The sequence below is a fragment of the Bombina bombina genome, chromosome 1 (assembly GCF_027579735.1).
Source record: "Bombina bombina isolate aBomBom1 chromosome 1, aBomBom1.pri, whole genome shotgun sequence".
Classification (NCBI taxonomy): Eukaryota; Metazoa; Chordata; class Amphibia; order Anura; family Bombinatoridae; genus Bombina; species Bombina bombina.
Genome location: NC_069499.1, coordinates 1416106180 through 1416127639, shown reverse-complemented (window position 1 = coordinate 1416127639; position 21460 = coordinate 1416106180). Strand labels below are relative to the sequence as shown.

The window sequence follows — 21460 nt, the reverse complement described above, 5'->3', positions numbered from 1 at the left end:
CTCTATGACAGCAGTGTTTTGCAACACCTTATAACAGAGCTACAAATAAATAAGCTTGGGGCCTCATGCTTGTTTTTTTTTTCTTGTTTTTTTCCTTAGTGCGGTATTGCAAAGTGCTGGCATCCCTCCCTTATTGCCCACAGAAGGGGGGCTACGAACGAACAGTGATGATCTTCAGTCTGGTGAGCATTGTGTCCTTTGTGTGATGCCCATATACTATATAACCCAAAAATGATTTCCGTTTTATATAATTTCTGTATTTAAAGGGACAATATACACCAATTTTCATATAACTGCATGTAATAGACACTACTATAAAGAATAATATGCACAGATACTGATTTAAAAATCCAGTATAAAAACCGGTTTAAAAATTTACTTAGAAGCTCCCAGTTTAGTTCTGTTAAAAAGGTAGCTGGAACTCCCACTGCAAGTGGTTCTATAGCAAAAAAAGCAGACCCCCCCTTCCTCTGCATATGAAAAGACCCTTTACACAAACAGAGGAAAGCTGGAGTAAGTATACATTGGTATTCTTCTAAAACTGTGGGGCTTGGTTAGGAGTCTGAAAATTTAAAAATAAGCAAAACTATACATTTAAAAACAAACAAACCTGTATGGGCTATATAAATGGATAATCTACAACACATTTATGCAAAGAAAAACCTAGTGTATAATGTCCCTTTAAGCCTGTTTATACTCATATACAGGACACCAGCCATTACAATAACACTATTGCTCAACAATCTTTATGTAGTGGTTTCCACAAATGTAGTAAACATCCATAACTATATTTCAGGAGACGAGAACCATGGCGACTTGATAAGCAACTCAAATCCTGAGGTGTTGGATCATCCAGAGGTGGAAGGTGAAGAGGATGAGGCTCAGACTCCAACTCAGCAGCTCCTAGCTTCCAAGGTAGAAGATGCAGGAGGAGGGTCTAAGGAAACAGACTCTTCTATTTATTACCCCTGCCAGCAGTGGCCTTCTGCTACGGAGGGCCTGGCTGAGTCTGCACTGGAAGATGGTGAGTTAACATTAAAATGAAATCTGTTAATGGATACATTCAATATAGAGCTAGGCATATTTATAGATGGATGTAAGCTTTAGGTATTACTATACAGAATATTGTATAATACATACTGTATATGTATGTGAACACTGCTCTTTTTAAAGTGTCATCAATTGTTTCTTGGAAAATTATTTTGTTATGTTACACACTTCTGGAACTGGAAGAAAAGGATCTAGATACTGTGTCAGCTCCAGTATCGTTAACTATTTAACGGGGTATAATGTTTTTCCTTTGCATAGTATTGGTGAATCAGTTTAATGTGCTCCATGGCTTTTCTGTCTTCTTCAGTAAGTTAGAAGCATTGCCAAAGTTTTAAAGGATATGAAATACTTTTCTCCTGTTAAGTGTAGTCAGTCCACGGGTCATCCATTACTTATGGGATATTAACTCCTCCCTAACAGGAAGTGCAAGAGGATCACCCAAGCAGAGCTGCTATATAGCTCCTCCCCTCTACGTCACACCCAGTCATTCTCTTGCACCTAACTAATAGATAGGATGTGTGAGAGGAGTGTGGTTATTAAATTTAGTTTTTTATTACTTCAATCAAAAGTTTGTTGTTTTAAACAGCACCGGAGTGTGTTGTTTCTTCTCAGGCAGTATTAGAAGAAGAATCTACCTGAGTTTGTGTATGATCTTAGCGGGCGTATCTAAGATCCATTTGCTGTTCTCGGCCATTCTGAGGAGCGAGGTAACTTCAGAACAGGGGACAGCGGGCAGGGTTCACCTGCAAAGAGGTATGTTGCAGTATATTATTTTCTAAGGAATGGAATTGACTGAGAAAATACTGCTAATACCGATATAATGTAAGTACAGCCTTAAATGCAGTAGTAGTAACTGGTATCAGGCTGTTATGTATGTATGTTGGCACCAAAGTATTTCTGGGGAATGGCACTTCACTAAGAAAATACTGTATACATATAACTCTAGCCTCTCTGCAGTGATAGCGACTAGCAACAGGCTTTTATTCCTATTCATATATTTAAAACGTTTACTGACAGGTTAATCGTTTTTTTCTCTGAGGTACTTGGTGAAAATTTATGGGCATTATTTTCCACTTGGCTGTCGTTTATTTTGTATAAAATCAGTTACTGAGCTTCCCCACTGCTGTATTAAGAGTGGGAGGGGCCTATTTTTGGCGCTTTTACTACGCATTAAAAATTCAGTCACAGTCTTCCTTATTCTCCCTGCATGATCTAGGACGTCTCTACAGAGCTCAGGGGTCTCCAAAACTAGTTTGAGGGAGGTAATCACTCAAAGCAGACCTGTGAGACTGTGCTTTGACTGTGATAAAAAAACGTATTTATTTGTCAATCGTTTTTTTGGTATTAAGGGGTTAATAATCCATTTGCTGATGGGTGCTATCCTTTGCTAAATTAATGCATTTCATATGAAAAATTGATTGCTATAACTAAACCGGTTCATTGTTATATCAAAGTGACAGTTTTTTTGTGTGCTTCTTAAAGGCACAGTAACGTTTTTTATATTGCTTGTAAATTCAGTTGAAAAGTATTTTCCAAGCTTGCTAGTCTAATTGCTAGTTTGTTTAAACATGTCTGACACAGAGGAATCTCTTTGTGCAATATGTTCAAAGGCCAAGGTGGAGCCCAATAGAAATTTATGTACTAATTGCATTGATGCTACTTTAAATAAAAGCCAATCTGTACATGTTAAGCAACATTCACCAGACAACGATGGGGAAGTTATGCCGACTAACTTGCCTCACGTGTCAGTACCTGCATCTCCCGCTCAGGAGGTGCGTGATATTGTAACGCCAAGTACATCAGGGCGGCCATTACAAATCACTTTACAAGACATGGCTAATGTTATGACTGAAGTTTTGTCTAAATTGCCAGAACTTAGGGGTAAACGAGACCACTCTGGGGTGAGAACAGAGTGCGCTGATAATGCTAGGGCCATGTCTGATACTGCGTCACAATTTGCAGAACATGAAGACGGAGAGCTTCATTCTGTGGGTGACGGATCTGATCCAAATAAACTGGATTCAGACATTTCAAATTTTAAGTTTAAGCTGGAAAACCTCCGTGTATTACTAGGGGAGGTGTTAGCGGCTCTGAATGATTGTAACACAGTTGCAGTCCCAGAGAAAATGTGTAGGTTGGATAAATATTTTGCGGTACCGACGAGTACTGACGTTTTTCCTATACCTAAGAGACTTACTGAAATTGTTACTAAGGAGTGGGATAGACCCGGTGTGCCTTTCTCACCCCCTCCTATATTCAGAAAAATGTTTCCAATAGACGCCACCACACGGGACTTATGGAAAACGGTCCCTAAGGTGGAGGGAGCAGTTTCTACTTTAGCTAAGCGTACCACTATCCCGGTGGAGGATAGCTGTGCCTTTTCAGATCCAATGGATAAAAAGTTACAGGGTTACCTTAAGAAAATGTTTGTTCAACAAGGTTTTATATTGCAACCCCTTGCATGCATTGCGCCTGTCACGGCTGCGGCGGCATTTTGGTTTGAGTCTCTGGAAGAGACCCTTGACACAGCTCCATTAGATGAGATTACACACAAGCTTAAAACCCTTAAGCTAGCTAATTCATTTATTTCTGATGCCGTAGTACACTTAACTAAACTTACGGCTAAGAATTCCGGATTCGCCATTCAGGCGCGCAGAGCGCTGTGGCTAAAATCCTGGTCAGCTGATGTGACTTCTAAATTGCTTAACATACCTTTCAAGGGGCAGACATTATTCGGGCCCGATTTGAAAGAAATTATCGCTGATATTACGGGAGGTAAAGGCCATGCCCTGCCTCAAGACAGAGCCAAACCAAGGGCTAGACAGTCTAATTTTCGTGCCTTTCGTAATTTCAAGGCAGGAGCAGCATCAACTTCCTCTGTCCCAAAACAGGAAGGAGCTGTTGCTCGCTACAGACAAGGCTGGAAACCTAACCAGACCTGGAACAAGGGCAAGCAGGCCAGAAAGCCTGCTGCTGCCCCTAAGACAGCATGAAGTGAGGGCCCCCGATCCGGAAACGGATCTAGTGGGGGGCAGACTCTCTCTCTTCGCCCAGGCTTGGGCAAGAGATGTCCAGGATCCCTGGGCGTTGGAGATCATATCTCTGGGATATCTTCTGGACTTCAAAGCTTCTCCTCCACAAGGGAGATTTCATCTTTCAAGGTTGTCAACAAACCAGATAAAGAAAGAGGCGTTTCTACGCTGTGTACAAGATCTTTTACTCATGGGAGTGATCCATCCGGTTCCGCGGTCGGAACACGGACAAGGGTTTTACTCAAATCTGTTTGTGGTTCCCAAGAAAGAAGGAACCTTCAGACCAATATTGGATTTAAAGATCCTAAACAAATTCCTAAGAGTTCCATCGTTCAAAATGGAAACTATTCGGACAATCTTACCCATGATCCAAAGGGGTCAGTACATGACCACAGTGGATTTAAAGGATGCCTACCTTCACATACCGATTCACAAGGATCATTACCGGTATCTAAGGTTTGCCTTCCTAGACAGGCATTACCAGTTTGTAGCTCTTCCCTTCGGGTTAGCTACGGCTCCAAGAATCTTTACAAAGGTTCTGGGCTCTCTTCTAGCGGTACTTAGACCGCGAGGAATATCGGTAGCTCCGTACCTAGACGACATTCTGATACAAGCGTCAAGCTTCCAAACTGCCAAGTTTCATACAGAGTTAGTACTGGCATTTCTAAGGTTGCATGGGATGGAAAGTGAACGAAGAAAAGAGTTCTCTATTACCACTCACAAGAGTTCCCTTCTTGGGGACTCTTATAGATTCTGTAGAAATGAAAATTTACCTGACAGAGGACAGGTTAACAAAACTTCTAAATGCTTGCCGTGTCCTTCATTCCATTCAACACCCGTCAGTGGCTCAATGCATGGAGGTAATCGGCTTAATGGTAGCGGCAATGGACATAGTACCTTTTGCACGCCTGCATCTCAGACCACTGCAATTGTGCATGCTAAGTCAGTGGAATGGGGATTACTCAGATTTGTCCCCTATGCTGAATCTGGATCAAGAGACCAGAGATTCTTTTCTATGGTGGCTTTCTCGGCCACATCTGTCCAGGGGGATGCCCTTCAGCAGGCCAGACTGGACAATTGTAACAACAGATGCCAGCCTTTTAGGTTGGGGCGCTGTCTGGAATTCCCTGAAGGCTCAGGGATCATGGACTCAGGAGGAGAGTCTCCTTCCAATAAACATTCTGGAATTGAGAGCAGTTCTCAATGCCCTTCTGACTTGGCCTCAGTTAGCAACTCTGAGGTTCATCAGGTTTCAGTCGGACAACATCACGACTGTGGCTTACATCAATCATCAGGGAGGGACAAGGAGTTCCCTAGCGATGATGGAAGTCTCAAAGATTATTCGCTGGGCAGAATCTCACTCTTGCCACCTGTCAACGATTCACATCCCAGGCGTGGAGAACTGGGAGGCGGATTTCCTAAGTCGCCAGACTTTTCATCCGGGGGAGTGGGAACTTCATCCGGAGGTCTTTGCCCAAATACTTCGACGTTGGGGCAAACCAGATCTGGATCTCATGGCGTCTCGCCAGAACGCCAAACTTCCTTGTTACGGATCCAGGTCCAGGGACCCGGGAGCGGCGCTGATAGATGCTCTGACAGCACCTTGGGTCTTCAACATGGCTTATGTGTTTCCACCCTTCCCGATGCTTCCTCGATTGATTGCCAGGATCAAACAGGAGAAAGCATCGGTGATTCTAATAGCGCCTGCGTGGCCACGCAGGACCTGGTATGCAGATCTAGTGGACATGTCATCCTGTCCACCTTGGTCGCTGCCTCTGAGACAGGACCTTCTAATTCAGGGTCCTTTCAAACATCAAAATCTAATTTCTCTGAAGCTGACTGCATGGAGATTGAACGCTTAATTTTATCAAAGCGTGGATTTTCGGAGTCAGTAATTGATACCTTAATACAGGCTAGGAAACCTGTTACCAGGAAAATTTACCATAAGATATGGCGTAAATATTTACACTGGTGCGAATCCAAGAGTTACTCAAGGAGTAAGGTTAGGATTCCTAGGATATTGTCTTTTCTACAAGAAGGTTTAGAAAAGGGTTTATCTGCAAGTTCTTTAAAGGGACAGATCTCAGCTCTGTCCATCCTTTTACACAAACTTCTGTCAGAAGTTCCAGACGTTCAGGCTTTTTGTCAGGCTTTGGCCAGGATTAAGCCTGTGTTTAAGACTGTTGCTCCACCGTGGAGCTTAAACTTAGTTCTTAACGTTTTACAGGGTGTTCCGTTTGAACCCCTTCATTCCATTGATATCAAGCTGTTATCTTGGAAAGTTCTGTTTTTAATGGCTATTTCCTCGGCTCGTAGAGTCTCTGAGTTATCGGCCTTACATTGTGATTCTCCTTATCTGATTTTTCATTCAGACAAGGTAGTTCTGCGTACTAAACCTGGGTTCTTACCTAAGGTAGTCACTAACAAGAATATCAATCAAGAGATTGTTGTTCCATCATTGTGCCCTAACCCTTCTTCAAAGAAGGAACGACTTCTGCACAATCTAGACGTAGTCCGTGCCCTGAAATTTTATTTACAGGCAACTAAAGATTTTCGCCAAACTTCTTCCCTGTTTGTCGTTTATTCTGGACAGAGGAGAGGTCAAAAAGCATCTGCTACCTCTCTCTCTTTTTGGCTTCGTAGCATAATACGTTTAGCCTATGAGACTGCTGGACAGCAGCCTCCTGAAAGAATTACAGCTCATTCTACGAGAGCTGTGGCTTCCACGTGGGCCTTTAAGAATGAGGCCTCTGTTGAACAGATTTGCAAGGCTGCAACTTGGTCTTCTCTTCATACTTTTTTCAAATTTTACAAATTTGACACTTTTGCTTCTTCTGAGGCTGTTTTTGGGAGAAAGGTTCTTCAGGCAGTGGTTCCTTCCGTGTAAAGATCCTGCCTGTCCCTCCCGTCATCCGTGTACTTTAGCTTCGGTATTGGTATCCCATAAGTAATGGATGACCCGTGGACTGACTACACTTAACAGGAGAAAACATAATTTATGCTTACCTGATAAATTCCTTTCTCCTGTAGTGTAGTCAGTCCACGGCCGCCCTGTTTTTTATGGCAGGTCTAAATTTTAAATTATACTCCAGTCACCACTGCACCCTATAGTTTCTCCTTTCTCGTTTGGTTTTCGGTCGAATGACTGGGTGTGACGTAGAGGGGAGGAGCTATATAGCAGCTCTGCTTGGGTGATCCTCTTGCACTTCCTGTTAGGGAGGAGTTAATATCCCATAAGTAATGGATGACCCGTGGACTGACTACACTACAGGAGAAAGGAATTTATCAGGTAAGCATAAATTATGTTTTTTTGTGTTGAAGCAAAAAAAAAAAAAAAAAAGTGTCCATCATATTCTCCCTAGAGAGGCTGAAATCCTAATTATGTTTCCTGCAAATTGCCTAAACGTGACTTAACTCGATATATGGTTCCTTAGTACAGTAGACATTTATAGCTAGTTCTAGTTGGCCACAATTAAGGGGACATAAGTACCTATTAGCGCTGCGGAATCTCTTGGCGCTTTACAAATAACCAATAACAATAATATGCTAAATCACTTGAAAGTGCTACTGTCCAGCTGCAAGTTGATAAAAAAAAATGCCAATCAGCAGTGGTAGAGACAGGCGAACTTTCACAAACCTGGTTCCTTGGCCAGGGTGCTGAGTGAAATTTCAAATATAAACAGAACAAAACAGCGCTCACTGGGCTTGACAGCAAAAGATGTCCTTTTTTCAAGTGACGTTTCGGGGCATACACCCCTTCATCAGACCGTAGTGCTGTTTTCTTCTGTTTATATATGTGTGTATAATATATATATATATATATAGGGAGAGAGAGATCTTTATCCATAAAATACGTGTTCAGGAGACAACTTTAAAAATGAGCCTACCTAGGTATGCTTGTAAAGTTGTCTAAAATAGCATTCTCTAACTGAATCGTCTAATTTTAATTTTGACTTCACTGTCCCTTTAAGAATGCCATAACTGCATAACTTCCACAGCTTGTAATAAGCAACGTCATACATAGGTCTACCAAAGAGACAACCCAGAATGTTATTTTATAATTATCAAATATACTTCTTGGTATCTTTTGTTGAAAGTTATGTTTTGGTTTTAATCTATTCTTCAGACATAGGCAAATATTTTTTTTCATAAAGTGAAATCAGGACCAGACAAACTACTTTGTCCTACAGAGGATGTTTGTGTGGCCCTCATCATTTCTGAGCCCAAAACAAAACAGATATCTGTAATTTGTTATTGAAAAGCCTGTTGCATGCTTCTCATTAGATATGTGTATTTGTATCAAGCTTATAAAAAATGAATTCAGTAGATACAGTTAAAATAAACCCAAAATTCCTATAAATACACCCCTCACCACACCCACAATTTAGTTTAGTGGTGAAGTAAGTTTGTGCTTGATTTCTCCAACATAGGTGTGTCCGGTCCACGGCGTCATCCTTACTTGTGGGATATTCTCTTCCCCAACAGGAAATGGCAAAGAGCCCAGCAAAGCTGGTCACATGATCCCTCCTAGGCTCCGCCTTCCCCAGTCATTCTCTTTGCCGTTGTACAGGCAACATCTCCACGGAGATGGCTTAGAGTTTTTTAGTGTTTAACTGTAGTTTTTATTATTCAATCAAGAGTTTGTTATTTTAAAATAGTGCTGGTATGTACTATTTACTCTGAAACAGAAAAGAGATGAAGATTTCTGTTTGTAAGAGGAAAATGATTTTAGCAACCGTTACTAAAATCGATGGCTGTTTCCACACAGGACTGTTGAGAGGAATTAACTTCAGTTGGGGGAACAGTGAGCAGACTTTTGCTGCTTGAGGTATGACACATTCTAACAAGACGATGTAATGCTGGAAGCTGTCATTTTCCCTATGGGATCCGGTAAGCCATTTTTATTACAGACAGAAAAAAAGGGCTTCACAAGGGCTTTTAAGACTGTAGACATTTTCTGGGCTAAATCGATTTATATATAAACATATTTTATATTCCATAGCCTTGAGGAATTATTTTAATCTTGGGAATTTTGTAAAATAACCGGCAGGCACTGTATTGGACACCTTATTCTCTAGGGGCTTTCCCTAATCATAGGCAGAGTCTCATTTTCGCGCCTGTATTGCGCACTTGTTTTTGAGAAGCATGACATGCAGATGCATGTGTGAGGAGCTCTGATACATAGAAAAGACTTTCTGAAGGCGTCATTTGGTATCGTATTCCCCTTTGGGCTTGGTTGGGTCTCAGCAAAGCAGATACCAGGGACTGTAAAGGGGTTAAATATAAAAACGGCTCCGGTTCCGTTATTTTAAGGGTTAAAGCTTGGTGTGCAATACTTTTAAGGCTTTAAGACACTGTGGTGAAATTTTGGTGAATTTTGAACAATTCCTTCATACTTTTTCGCAATTGCAGTAATAAAGTGTGTTCAGTTTAAAATTTAAAGTGACAGTAACGGTTTTATTTTAAAACGTTTTTTGTACTTTGTTATCAAGTTTATGCCTGTTTAACATGTCTGAACTACCAGATAGACTGTGTTCTGAATGTGGGGAAGCCAAGGTTCCTTCTCATTTAAATAGATGTGATTTATGTGACACAAAATTTAGAGAAAATGATGCCCAAGATGATTCCTCAAGTGAGGGGAGTAAGCATGGTACTGCATCATCCCCTCCTTCGTCTACACCAGTCTTGCCCACACAGGAGGCCCCTAGTACATCTAGCGCGCCAATACTCCTTACTATGCAACAATTAACGGCTGTAATGGATAATTCTATCAAAAACATTTTAGCCAAAATGCCCACTTATCAGCGAAAGCGCGACTGCTCTGTTTTAGAAAATTCTGAAGAGCATGAGGACGCTGATGATATTGGTTCTGAAGGGCCCCTACACCAGTCTGAGGGGGCCAGGGAGGTTTTGTCTGAGGGAGAAATTTCAGATTCAGGGAAAATTTCTCAACAAGCTGAACCTGATGTGATTACATTTAAATTTAAATTGGAACATCTCCGCGCTCTGCTTAAGGAGGTGTTATCCACTCTGGATGATTGTGAGAATTTGGTCATTCCAGAGAAACTATGTAAAATGGACAAGTTCCTAGAGGTCCCGGGGCCCCCCGAAGCTTTTCCTATACCCAAGCGGTTGGCGGACATTGTAAATAAAGAATGGGAAAGGCCCGGTATACCTTTCGTCCCTCCCCCCATATTTAAAAAATTGTTTCCTATGGTCGACCCCAGAAAGGACTTATGGCAGACAGTCCCCAAGGTCGAGGGGGCGGTTTCTACTCTAAACAAACGCACCACTATACCCATAGAAGATAGTTGTGCTTTCAAAGATCCTATGGATAAAAAATTAGAAGGTTTGCTTAAAAAGATGTTTGTTCAGCAAGGTTACCTTCTACAACCAATTTCATGCATTGTTCCTGTCACTACAGCGATCAATAATAATTCTTCTTCTTATGAGGAGATTATGGACAGAATTCGTGCTCTCAAATTGGCTAATTCTTTCACCCTAGACGCCACTTTGCAATTGGCTAGGTTAGCGGCGAAAAATTCTGGTTTTGCTATTGTGGCGCGCAGAGCGCTTTGGTTAAAATCTTGGTCAGCGGATGCGTCTTCCAAGAACAAATTGCTTAACATTCCTTTCAAGGGGAAAACGCTGTTTGGCCCTGACTTGAAAGAGATTATCTCTGATATCACTGGGGGCAAGGGCCACGCCCTTCCTCAGGATAGGTCTTTCAAGGCCAAAAATAAACCTAATTTTCGTCCCTTTCGCAGAAACGGACCAGCCCCAAGTGCTACGTCCTCTAAGCAAGAGGGTAATACTTCTCAAGCCAAGCCAGCCTGGAGACCAATGCAAGGCTGGAACAAAGGAAAGCAGGCCAAGAAACCTGCCACTGCTACCAAGACAGCATGAGATGTTGGCCCCCGATCCGGGACCGGATCTGGTGGGGGGCAGACTCTCTCTCTTCGCTCAGGCTTGGGCAAGAGATGTTCTGGATCCTTGGGCGCTAGAAATAGTCTCCCAAGGTTATCTTCTGGAATTCAAGGGGCTTCCCCCAAGGGGGAGGTTCCACAGGTCTCAATTGTCTTCAGACCACATAAAAAAACAGGCATTCTTACATTGTGTAGAAGACCTGTTAAAAATGGGAGTGATTCATCCTGTTCCATTAGGAGAACAAGGGATGGGGTTCTACTCCAATCTGTTCGTTGTTCCCAAAAAAGAGGGAACATTCAGACCAATCTTAGATCTCAAGATCCTAAACAAGTTTCTCAAGGTTCCATCGTTCAAAATGGAAACCATTCGAACAATTCTTCCTTCCATCCAGGAAGGTCAATTCATGACCACGGTGGATTTAAAGGATGCGTATCTACATATTCCTATCCACAAGGAACATCATCGGTTCCTAAGGTTCGCATTCCTGGACAAGCATTACCAGTTTGTGGCACTTCCGTTCGGATTAGCCACTGCTCCAAGGATTTTCACAAAGGTACTAGGGTCCCTTCTAGCGGTGCTAAGACCAAGGGGCATTGCAGTAGTACCTTACTTGGACGACATTCTGATTCAAGCGTCGTCCCTTCCTCAAGCAAAGGCTCACACGGACATTGTCCTGGCCTTTCTCAGATCTCACGGATGGAAAGTGAACGTAGAAAAGAGTTCTCTATCTCCGTCAACAAGGGTTCCCTTCTTGGGAACAATAATAGACTCCTTAGAAATGAGGATTTTTCTGACAGAGGCCAGAAAAACAAAACTTCTAAACTCTTGTCAAATACTTCATTCTGTTCCTCTTCCTTCCATAGCGCAGTGCATGGAAGTAATAGGTTTGATGGTAGCGGCAATGGACATAGTTCCTTTTGCGCGCATTCATCTAAGACCATTACAACTGTGCATGCTCAGTCAGTGGAATGGGGACTATACAGACTTGTCTCCGACGATACAAGTAAATCAGAGGACCAGAGATTCACTCCGTTGGTGGCTGTCCCTGGACAACCTGTCACAGGGGATGAGCTTCCGCAGACCAGAGTGGGTCATTGTCACGACCGACGCCAGTCTGGTGGGCTGGGGCGCGGTCTGGGGACCCCTGAAAGCTCAGGGTCTTTGGTCTCGGGAAGAATCTCTTCTCCCGATAAATATTCTGGAACTGAGAGCGATATTCAATGCTCTCAAGGCTTGGCCTCAGCTAGCAAAGGCCAAGTTCATACGGTTTCAATCAGACAACATGACAACTGTTGCGTACATCAACCATCAGGGGGGAACAAGGAGTTCCCTGGCGATGGAAGAAGTGACCAAAATCATTCAATGGGCGGAGACTCACTCCTGCCACTTGTCTGCAATCCACATCCCAGGAGTGGAAAATTGGGAAGCGGATTTTCTGAGTCGTCAGACATTTCATCCGGGGGAGTGGGAACTCCATCCGGAAATCTTTGCCCAAATTACTCAACTGTGGGGCATTCCAGACATGGATCTGATGGCCTCTCGTCAGAACTTCAAGGTTCCTTGCTACGGGTCCAGATCCAGGGATCCCAAGGCGACTCTAGTAGATGCACTAGTAGCACCTTGGACCTTCAAACTAGCTTATGTATTCCCGCCGTTTCCTCTCTTCCCCAGGCTGGTAGCCAGGATCAATCAGGAGAGGGCATCGGTGATCTTGATAGCTCCTGCGTGGCCACGCAGGACTTGGTATGCAGACCTGGTGAATATGTCATCGGCTCCACCATGGAAGCTACCTTTGAGACGAGACCTTCTTGTTCAAGGTCCGTTCGAACATCCGAATCTGGTCTCACTCCAACTGACTGCTTGGAGATTGAACGCTTGATCTTATCAAAGCGAGGATTCTCAGATTCTGTCATTGATACTCTTGTTCAGGCCAGAAAGCCTGTAACTAGAAAAATTTACCACAAAATATGGAAAAAATATATCTGTTGGTGTGAATCTAAAGGATTCCCTTGGGACAAGGTAAAAATTCCTAAGATTCTATCCTTTCTTCAAGAAGGTTTGGAGAAAGGATTATCTGCAAGTTCCTTGAAGGGACAGATTTCTGCCTTGTCTGTGTTACTTCACAAAAAGCTGGCAGCTGTGCCAGATGTTCAAGCCTTTGTTCAGGCTCTGGTTAGAATCAAGCCTGTTTACAAACCTTTGACTCCTCCTTGGAGTCTCAATTTAGTTCTTTCAGTTCTTCAGGGGGTTCCGTTTGAACCCTTACATTCCGTTGATATTAAGTTATTATCTTGGAAAGTTTTGTTTTTGGTTGCAATTTCTTCTGCTAGAAGAGTTTCAGAATTATCTGCTCTGCAGTGTTCTCCTCCTTATCTGGTGTTCCATGCAGATAAGGTGGTTTTGCGTACTAAACCTGGTTTTCTTCCGAAAGTTGTTTCTAACAAAAACATTAACCAGGAGATAGTCGTGCCTTCTTTGTGTCCGAATCCAGTTTCAAAGAAGGAACGTTTGTTGCACAATTTGGATGTTGTTCGTGCTCTAAAATTCTATTTAGATGCTACAAAGGATTTTAGACAAACATCTTCCTTGTTTGTTGTTTATTCTGGTAAAAGGAGAGGTCAAAAAGCAACTTCTACCTCTCTCTCTTTTTGGATTAAAAGCATCATCAGATTGGCTTACGAGACTGCCGGACGGCAGCCTCCTGACAGAATCACAGCTCATTCCACTAGGGCTGTGGCTTCCACATGGGCCTTCAAGAACGAGGCTTCTGTTGATCAGATATGTAAGGCAGCGACTTGGTCTTCACTGCACACTTTTACTAAATTTTACAAGTTTGATACTTTTGCTTCTTCTGAGGCTATTTTTGGGAGAAAGGTTTTGCAAGCCGTGGTGCCTTCCATCTAGGTGACCTGATTTGCTCCCTCCCTTCATCCGTGTCCTAAAGCTTTGGTATTGGTTCCCACAAGTAAGGATGACGCCGTGGACCGGACACACCTATGTTGGAGAAAACAGAATTTATGTTTACCTGATAAATTACTTTCTCCAACGGTGTGTCCGGTCCACGGCCCGCCCTGGTTTTTTAATCAGGTCTGATAATTTATTTTCTTTAACTACAGTCACCACGGTATCATATGGTTTCTCCTATGCAAATATTCCTCCTTTACGTCGGTCGAATGACTGGGGAAGGCGGAGCCTAGGAGGGATCATGTGACCAGCTTTGCTGGGCTCTTTGCCATTTCCTGTTGGGGAAGAGAATATCCCACAAGTAAGGATGACGCCGTGGACCGGACACACCGTTGGAGAAAGTAATTTATCAGGTAAACATAAATTCTGTTTTTTATGATTTCTTCTGTGAAGAGAGTATCGCTGTTTGATTTTATGAGGTAAGTGCCTATTTCTTTCCCTGTTTTGATATAGGAGAATTTGGCACTTTGACAATTAATTCTGTCTAAATATACAATCCGCCTTCTAGGTTAACGGTTTATTGTATGGCAGTTTTGCAGGCACTGGGCATGTTTGGAGGCTCAGTTTATTATGTTTTCACTTTGGTGTACGTGTTTTTTGTTTGTGTATTAATGGCTACCGGAAGGTTTATTATAGCAAGGACGTTTTTGGCGCCCTTTTAGCTGTTTCCTGTTGTTCCTGGATGTTGCAGCTCTGTTGCATAGCTCCTCAGAGGTGGTTCAGCGTTCTCTCCGGTGCGGCTGTATGGAGCTCCGGATTATTTTCTGACTTTGTTTTCGGCAACAAGGAGGTCAGGTAGGCACCTCAGCAGAGCTTGCTGAGGTGTGGAGGTTGCCTGTTGTTTTTTTGTGGGGCTGCTGCTCTGTTTATATTTAAGTTTCTGTCTGAATTTCAGGGACTATAACGTTGTCTCTCTGCATTCATTTTGTGAAAAATTGTTGCTGCAAGATTTATTGTGCAGTTTATTTAAGGATTTTCTAGTTTAAAAATTCTGATTTGAACTTAGAATTTTTTATGGCTTAAGGTTTTTTCCTTTGGAATAAGATGGACCAAAAGGCCCTGCAAGCTGTTGCTTGTTCTCTATGTTTAAATACTAATTTTGAGCCTCCTATCCCTTTTTGTTCCTCTTGTATTGAGAGAACACTACATTACAAGAATAGACTTTTTGATTCTGAGCCTTCATTGTCTAGGGCGGATGTTGTCCAGGAGTCTCCTGTTCAGGCTAATCCACAGCTTTCTCCTCATACGTCCCAATCTTCTGCAGTGCCCTGTGTTTCGTCTCAGATTATTTTTTCCTTGCAGGATATGGCTACCCATATATCATCGGCAGTATCTGAGGCTTTGTCTGCTTTTCCTATGTTGCGTCTAGTGTTTCTTCTCATAAGTCTGAGAGGAAGATACTTAAGTAGCATCTAAGGGTCAGATCTTGGATTCTGATAGTGTAAATCCTTCTTCTGAACCTGAGGTTGTTTCCTTTTAGGTTTAAGCTAGAGCACCTCCGTTTGTTACTCAAGTAGGTTTTGGCTACATTGGATGACTCTGAGGCCTCAGTCATGGTTATTCCTAAGAAATCTAGAAAACTTAATACGTTTTTTGATGTCCCATCCTCGTGGAAGTTTTTCCTATACCAGATCGTGTTAAAGATATTATTGCACAAGAATGGGAGAAGCCTGGGATTCCTTTTTCCCCTTCTCCAATTTTTAGGAAGATGTTTCCTATTGCTGATTCTATTAAGGAATCTTGGCAGATGGTTCCTAAGGTGGAGGGAAATTCTTTCTCTTCCTCCTCTAAACAGAAAAGAAACTATTTGCAATCCAAACCCACTTGGAGACCCAACCAGCCTTGGAACAAAGGTAAACAGTCCAAGAAGCCTGCTGCTGACTCCAAAACAGCATGAAGGGCATGCCCCCGATCCGGGACCGGATCTGGTGGGGGGCAGACTTTCTTCGTTCAAGCTTGGGTGCGAGGCGTTCAGGATCCCTGGGTTATAGAAATCGTGTCCCAGGGATACAAACTGGAGTTCAAGAATTTTCCTCCTCGAGGAAGATTTCTTCTTTCAAGATTGTCTTCAAACCAGATAAAAAGAGAGGCGTTCTTACTTTGTGTAAGAGACCTCTCCTCCATGGGAGTGATTATTCCCGTTCCTGTACAGGAACACGGGCAGGGTTTTTATTCAAATCTGTTTGTAGTTCCCAAGAAGGAGGGAACTTTCAGACCTATTTTAGACATCAAGAGTCTGAACAAGTTTCTCAGAGTTCCATCTTTCAAGATGGAAACTATTCGTACCATTCTTCCATTGATCCAGGAGGGTCAATTTATGACGACAGTGGACTTAAAGGATGCATATCTGCATGTTCCTATCCACAGAGATCATCACAAGTTCCTAAGGTTTGCCTTTCTGGACAGACACTTTCAGTTTGTGGATCTTCCTTTCGGGCTGGCCACGGCACCCAGAATTTTCACAAAGGTTCTGGAGTCTCTGCTGGTGGTTTTAAGACCGCAAGGGCATTGCAGTGGCGCGTTATCTGGACGATATTCGAATCCAGGCGCCATCTTGTCAGCAAGCAAAGTCCCATACCGACATTGTACTATCCTTCCTGAGAACTCACGGGTGGAAGGTAAATCTGTAAAAAAGTTCCTTAATCCCGAAAACAAAGGTGACTTTTTTGGGAACTGTAATCGATTCTGAATCTATGAGAATTTTTCTGACAGAGGTCAGGAAATCAAAGATTCTAGATGCCTGTCGAGCTCTTCAGTCCAATCCTCGGCCGTCAGTGGCCCAGTGCATGGAAGTAATCGGACTGATGGTGGCGGCAATGGACATCATTCCGTTTGCTCGGTTTCACCTCAGACCTCTGCAGTTGAACATGCTCAGGCTATGGAATGGAGATTATACAGACTTGTCTCCTCGAATAACCCTGGAGCAGGAGACAAGGGATTAACTTCAATGGTGGTTGTCTCTGGATCATCTATCCCAGGGAACATGCTTTCGCAGACCATCATGGGTGATTGTGACAACAGATGCCAGCCTTCTAGGGTGGGGATCTTTCTGGGGTCCTCTAAAGGCTCAGGGAGTCTGGACTCAGGTGGAGTCTGTTCTTCCTATAAATATCCTGGAACTGAGAGCGATTTTCAATGCTCTTCTGGCCTGGCCTCAGTTGGCTTCGGCCCAGTTCATCAGATTCCAGACGGACAACATAACGACAGTGACTTACATCAATCATCAGGGAGGAATGAGGAGTTCCTTAGCGATGATCGAAGTAGCCAAGATAATCCGGTTGGTGGAGGCCCATTCTTGTCATCTGTCAGTGATCCACATCCCAGGGATGGACAACTGGGAGGCGGGCTTTCTGAGCAGGCAGACTTTTCATCCGGGAGAGTGGGAACTCCATCCGGAAATATTCTCCAACCTGATTCTCAAATGGGGTCGGCCGGAGTTAGATCTCATGGCCCAGGGATCCCCAGGCGGAGCTGATAGATACTTTGGCAGTTCCTTGGTCCTTCAGCCTAGCATATCTATTTCCCCCGTTTGCTCTTCTTCCTCGGGTCATTGCTCGAATCAAACAGGAGAAGGCATCAGTGATCCTCATTGCTCCTGCGTGGCCTCGCAGGATTTGGTATGCCGATCTGGTGGACATGTCATCCCTGCCACCTTGGAAACTTCCATTGAGGAAGGACCTTCTCATTCAAGGACTCTTCCTTCACCCAAATCTAGCTTCTCTGAAGCTGACTGATTGGAGATTGAACGCTTAATCCTATCCAAGCAGGGTTTTTCTGATTCGTTCATAGAGACCTTAATTCAGGCACATAAACCTGTAACTAGAAAGATTTACCATAAGATATGGCGTAAATATCTTTATTGGTGGGAATCCAAGGGTTACTCATGGAGTAGGGTTAGGATTCCCAGAATTTTGTCTTTTCTCCAAGAAGGATCGGAGAAGGGTTTATCGGCAAGTTCCCTAAAGGGTTAGATCTCTGCCTTATCTATTTTATTACACAAGCGTCTGGCTGATGTCCCAGATCTTCGATCCTTTTGTCAGGCCTTGGTTAGGATCAGGCCTGTGTTCAAACAAGTTACTCCTCCATGGAGTTTGAATTTAGTTCTTAAGGTTCTTCAAGGGGCTCAGTTTGAGCCTATGCATTCCTTAGATATTAAGTTGTTTTCTTGGAAAGTTTTATTTCTTGTTGCTATTTCTTCAGCTCGAAGAGTGTCTGAGCTTTCGGTGTTGCAATACAGTTTGCCTTACCTTATTTTCCATGCGGATAAGGTAGTCTTACGTACTGAACTAGGGTTCCTTTCTAAGGTTGTTTCAGACAGGAACATTAATCAGGAGATTGTTGTTCATTCCTTGTGTCCTAATCCTTCTCCTCAGAAGGAAAGGCTTCTGCATAATTTGGATGTAGTCCGTGCTTTGAAGTTTTACTTACAAGCAACTAAGGATTTTCGTCAGTCTTCTTCTTTGTTTGTAATCTTTTCTGGAAGACGTAAGGGTCAGAAAGCTACGGCTACCTCTGTTTCTTTCTGGTTGAGGAGTATCATCCGCTTTGCATATGAGACTGCTGGACAGCAGCCTCCTGAAAGAATTACGGCTCATTCCACTAGGGCGGTTGCTTCCTCATGGGCATTCAAAAATGAAGCTTCTATGGAACAGATTTGCAAGGCTGCAACTTGGTCTTCTCTTCACACTTTTTCTAAATTTTACAAATTTGATACCTTTGCCTCAGCTGAGGCTGTTTTTGGGAGAAAGGTTCTTCAAGCAGTGGTGCCTTCCGTTTAGGTTCCCTGTCTTGTCCCTCCCTTATCATCCGTGTACTCTAGCTTTGGTATTGTATCCCACAAGTAAGGATGATGATCCGTGGACTCATCATGTCTTTAAAAAGAAAAGAAAATTTATGCTTACCTGATAAATTTGTTTATTTTTAGACACGATGAGTCCACAGCCCGCCCTGTTCTCTTGAGACAGTTTGTTAATTGTTGTAAACTTCAGACACCTCTGCACCTTGGCATTTACTTTCTCTTCCTAACTTCGGTCGAATGACTGGAGTGGGAGGGAAGGGAGGAGCTATATATAGCGGCTCTGCTGTGGTGCTCTTTGCCTCCTCCTGCTGACCAGGAGGTGTAATCCCACAAGTAAGGATGATGATCCGTGGACTCATCGTGTCTAAAAAGAAACAAATTTATCAGATAAGCATAAGCTTTCTTTTCCAGACTGTTTGCTTTTCTATAAACTTCAGGCACCTCTGCACCTTAGATTACTTCCTTTCTCCTTTCCCTTTGGTCGATTGACTGGGGATTGTGGGTAGGGGGGGTGGTATTAAACAGCTTTTGCAGTGGTGCTCTTTGCCACCTCCTGCTGGTCAGGAGTGATATTCCCAACAGTAATTAAGATGATCCGTGGACTCAATGTGTCAAGAAATAAATTAATTTATCAGGTAAGAATAAATTATGTTTTTCAACATCTCAGTATAATATAATGTGATTCCACAATCACACTTAAAGTGATGGTAAATTTCAGACTAAAACAATGTTGCAATGAAAAGTATATTAGTTTGCTTTTAAAAACCACATAATTATTATTGTATTGTGTGTGTGTGTGTGTATATATATATATATATATATATAATATAAATTTATAGTAAAATATTTATAATCCTAATTGGTATTGTCTATTTCGCCGCCCTTCTTCACTTCCTCTTTTGGCTGGGCTGTGATGTATAGAGCAGTCACATCCACACTTTACATAGGCTTTCTAATGGCTTTAAAGTGGCTGGACTTCAAGATTGTCATATGACAAACACGTTGATTGGATGTTCACTGGAATTGTCATAAAAAAAGTGGGCCGGCATAACATTGCAATAGAAGCATTACTATATGCACTATACTATATGCAATTTAACCCTTTCACATATGGATTAAAAACAAAAAAGGTACACATATACTTTTTTTTAAAGGCAAAGATTAAATATATGGCATTTGATTAGTTAAGGTTTACCATCACTTTAAGTGATTGGCTCTCCAAAATGTAATTTAAAAATATTATCAATTGTTGTTTTTATTTTTATTGCATTTTTAGATCTTTTAAAATAGTGCTGAGGCTTCTATTTTTAGTGACCTTGTATTTTTTCCAGTTGAAAACCTTCGCCACTTGATACTGAGGAGCCTACTGCCCTGCCGGCATTCAGTGTCTGCACCAGTTGCAGAACCAGAAGATGACCTCACACCCACACCATCTGTCACTGGAGGAGTTGGGCATCCATGGGAGACCACGGCAGACACAGCATTAGAGACTCTTGATGAAGAGCACCTTTTTGATCAAAAAAAGAACTTGATTTCACGGCCAATTAGCAGTTTGGAAAATAGCAGGACTGTGGTGGACCTTACCAGCTCAGATAGGTCAAGCTTTAGAAGTGGAGAGGAGACTGCTTGGAGTGTGGTTGAAAGTCATTCTCCAAGGAGTCCACCCGATCTGTTAGAAACACAGATTAGCCAACCGGAGGAAGGAAGATATAAAGTTGTTCGAAAAGGTAAAAAAAAAAAAAAAAGCTTTGTGGTCATGTCTCAGTGCAACTTTAACAAGCAAACTAAAGGCATGTTTTTCCTATAATGTACAAGTAAAGTTCTCTAACTTTCCATGATGGGCTCTAAAATCTTCATGAATAAGCAGGGTTAAATGAAAGTGTTTGCATAAAGGTGTTTTTATTTTTTTTTATTTTACACATATTCGTTTTGAGGTAACAGATTCTATTTTTAATCTCAGTGCAGTGTACTGTTATAAAACAAAACTCACTTTTCTTGGGTCCAGCCTGTGAACTCTGGACCAGTCACAGAGCTTAACAGATGCTAGATGCTTCACTTAATGGGTAAGATTTATCAAAATCCAGCAGACAGGGGAGTACATCTTCTCCTCTGCCCACCCGCCATTGTGTCCCCATATTTAATATTGCACTCTGCTTGCTCCGGGGATGGAGATACACCACATAACAGGTGGCGAAGTGAATTAAGAAGCAGAGGTCTGATGACCAATGTTTCTTAACTCTCGGTTTGAAGTTTGGTCATGCAAGCCTGCTGCTGGATCCATTGATAAATCTGGCCTAATGTGATGAGCTACTGGGGCTGACAAAGAAATGGTTAAGATAAGAAGTGCTGCAGAACTGCATACATCAATCTATTCCTCCCTTTTACTATGTGTAAATGACCCACACTTATGTGAGAAGGGAACGATGGAGGCTCTAAAATTGGACAAGGTGAGACCAGAGAACCCAGGGAGAATTTGACTGGGGTGGCACATGGGGAAAGCGTATTCTGGCTAATAGGGATCTTAAGAGGAAGTTGTGGTTCATTAGCTGGGTATCGGCATGCTTGTGTGTGACATTTCAGTTGGTTGAACTTATGTCTATGGTTGGGTTTAGACAGTAGTGGGCAGATTTTTGAGGGGAGTCGTTTCATTCTTTGACCCAGACAGCACAACATATTGCCGGCGCTGCTA

The 21460-nt window shown here is 42.6% G+C and overlaps 1 protein-coding gene across 1 annotated transcript in view; it reads left to right on the top strand.

Moving 5' to 3' along the window:
- ARHGEF11 (Rho guanine nucleotide exchange factor 11) overlaps positions 1-21460 on the top strand; it is a 497471-nt gene that overhangs the window by 422450 nt on the left and 53561 nt on the right. Inside the window, exons 33-35 of the mRNA XM_053719923.1 lie at positions 100-182; positions 797-1024; positions 20103-20498. Coding sequence (XP_053575898.1) covers positions 100-182; positions 797-1024; positions 20103-20498 — 707 coding nt within the window. The remainder of the gene's footprint in view (positions 1-99; positions 183-796; positions 1025-20102; positions 20499-21460) is intronic.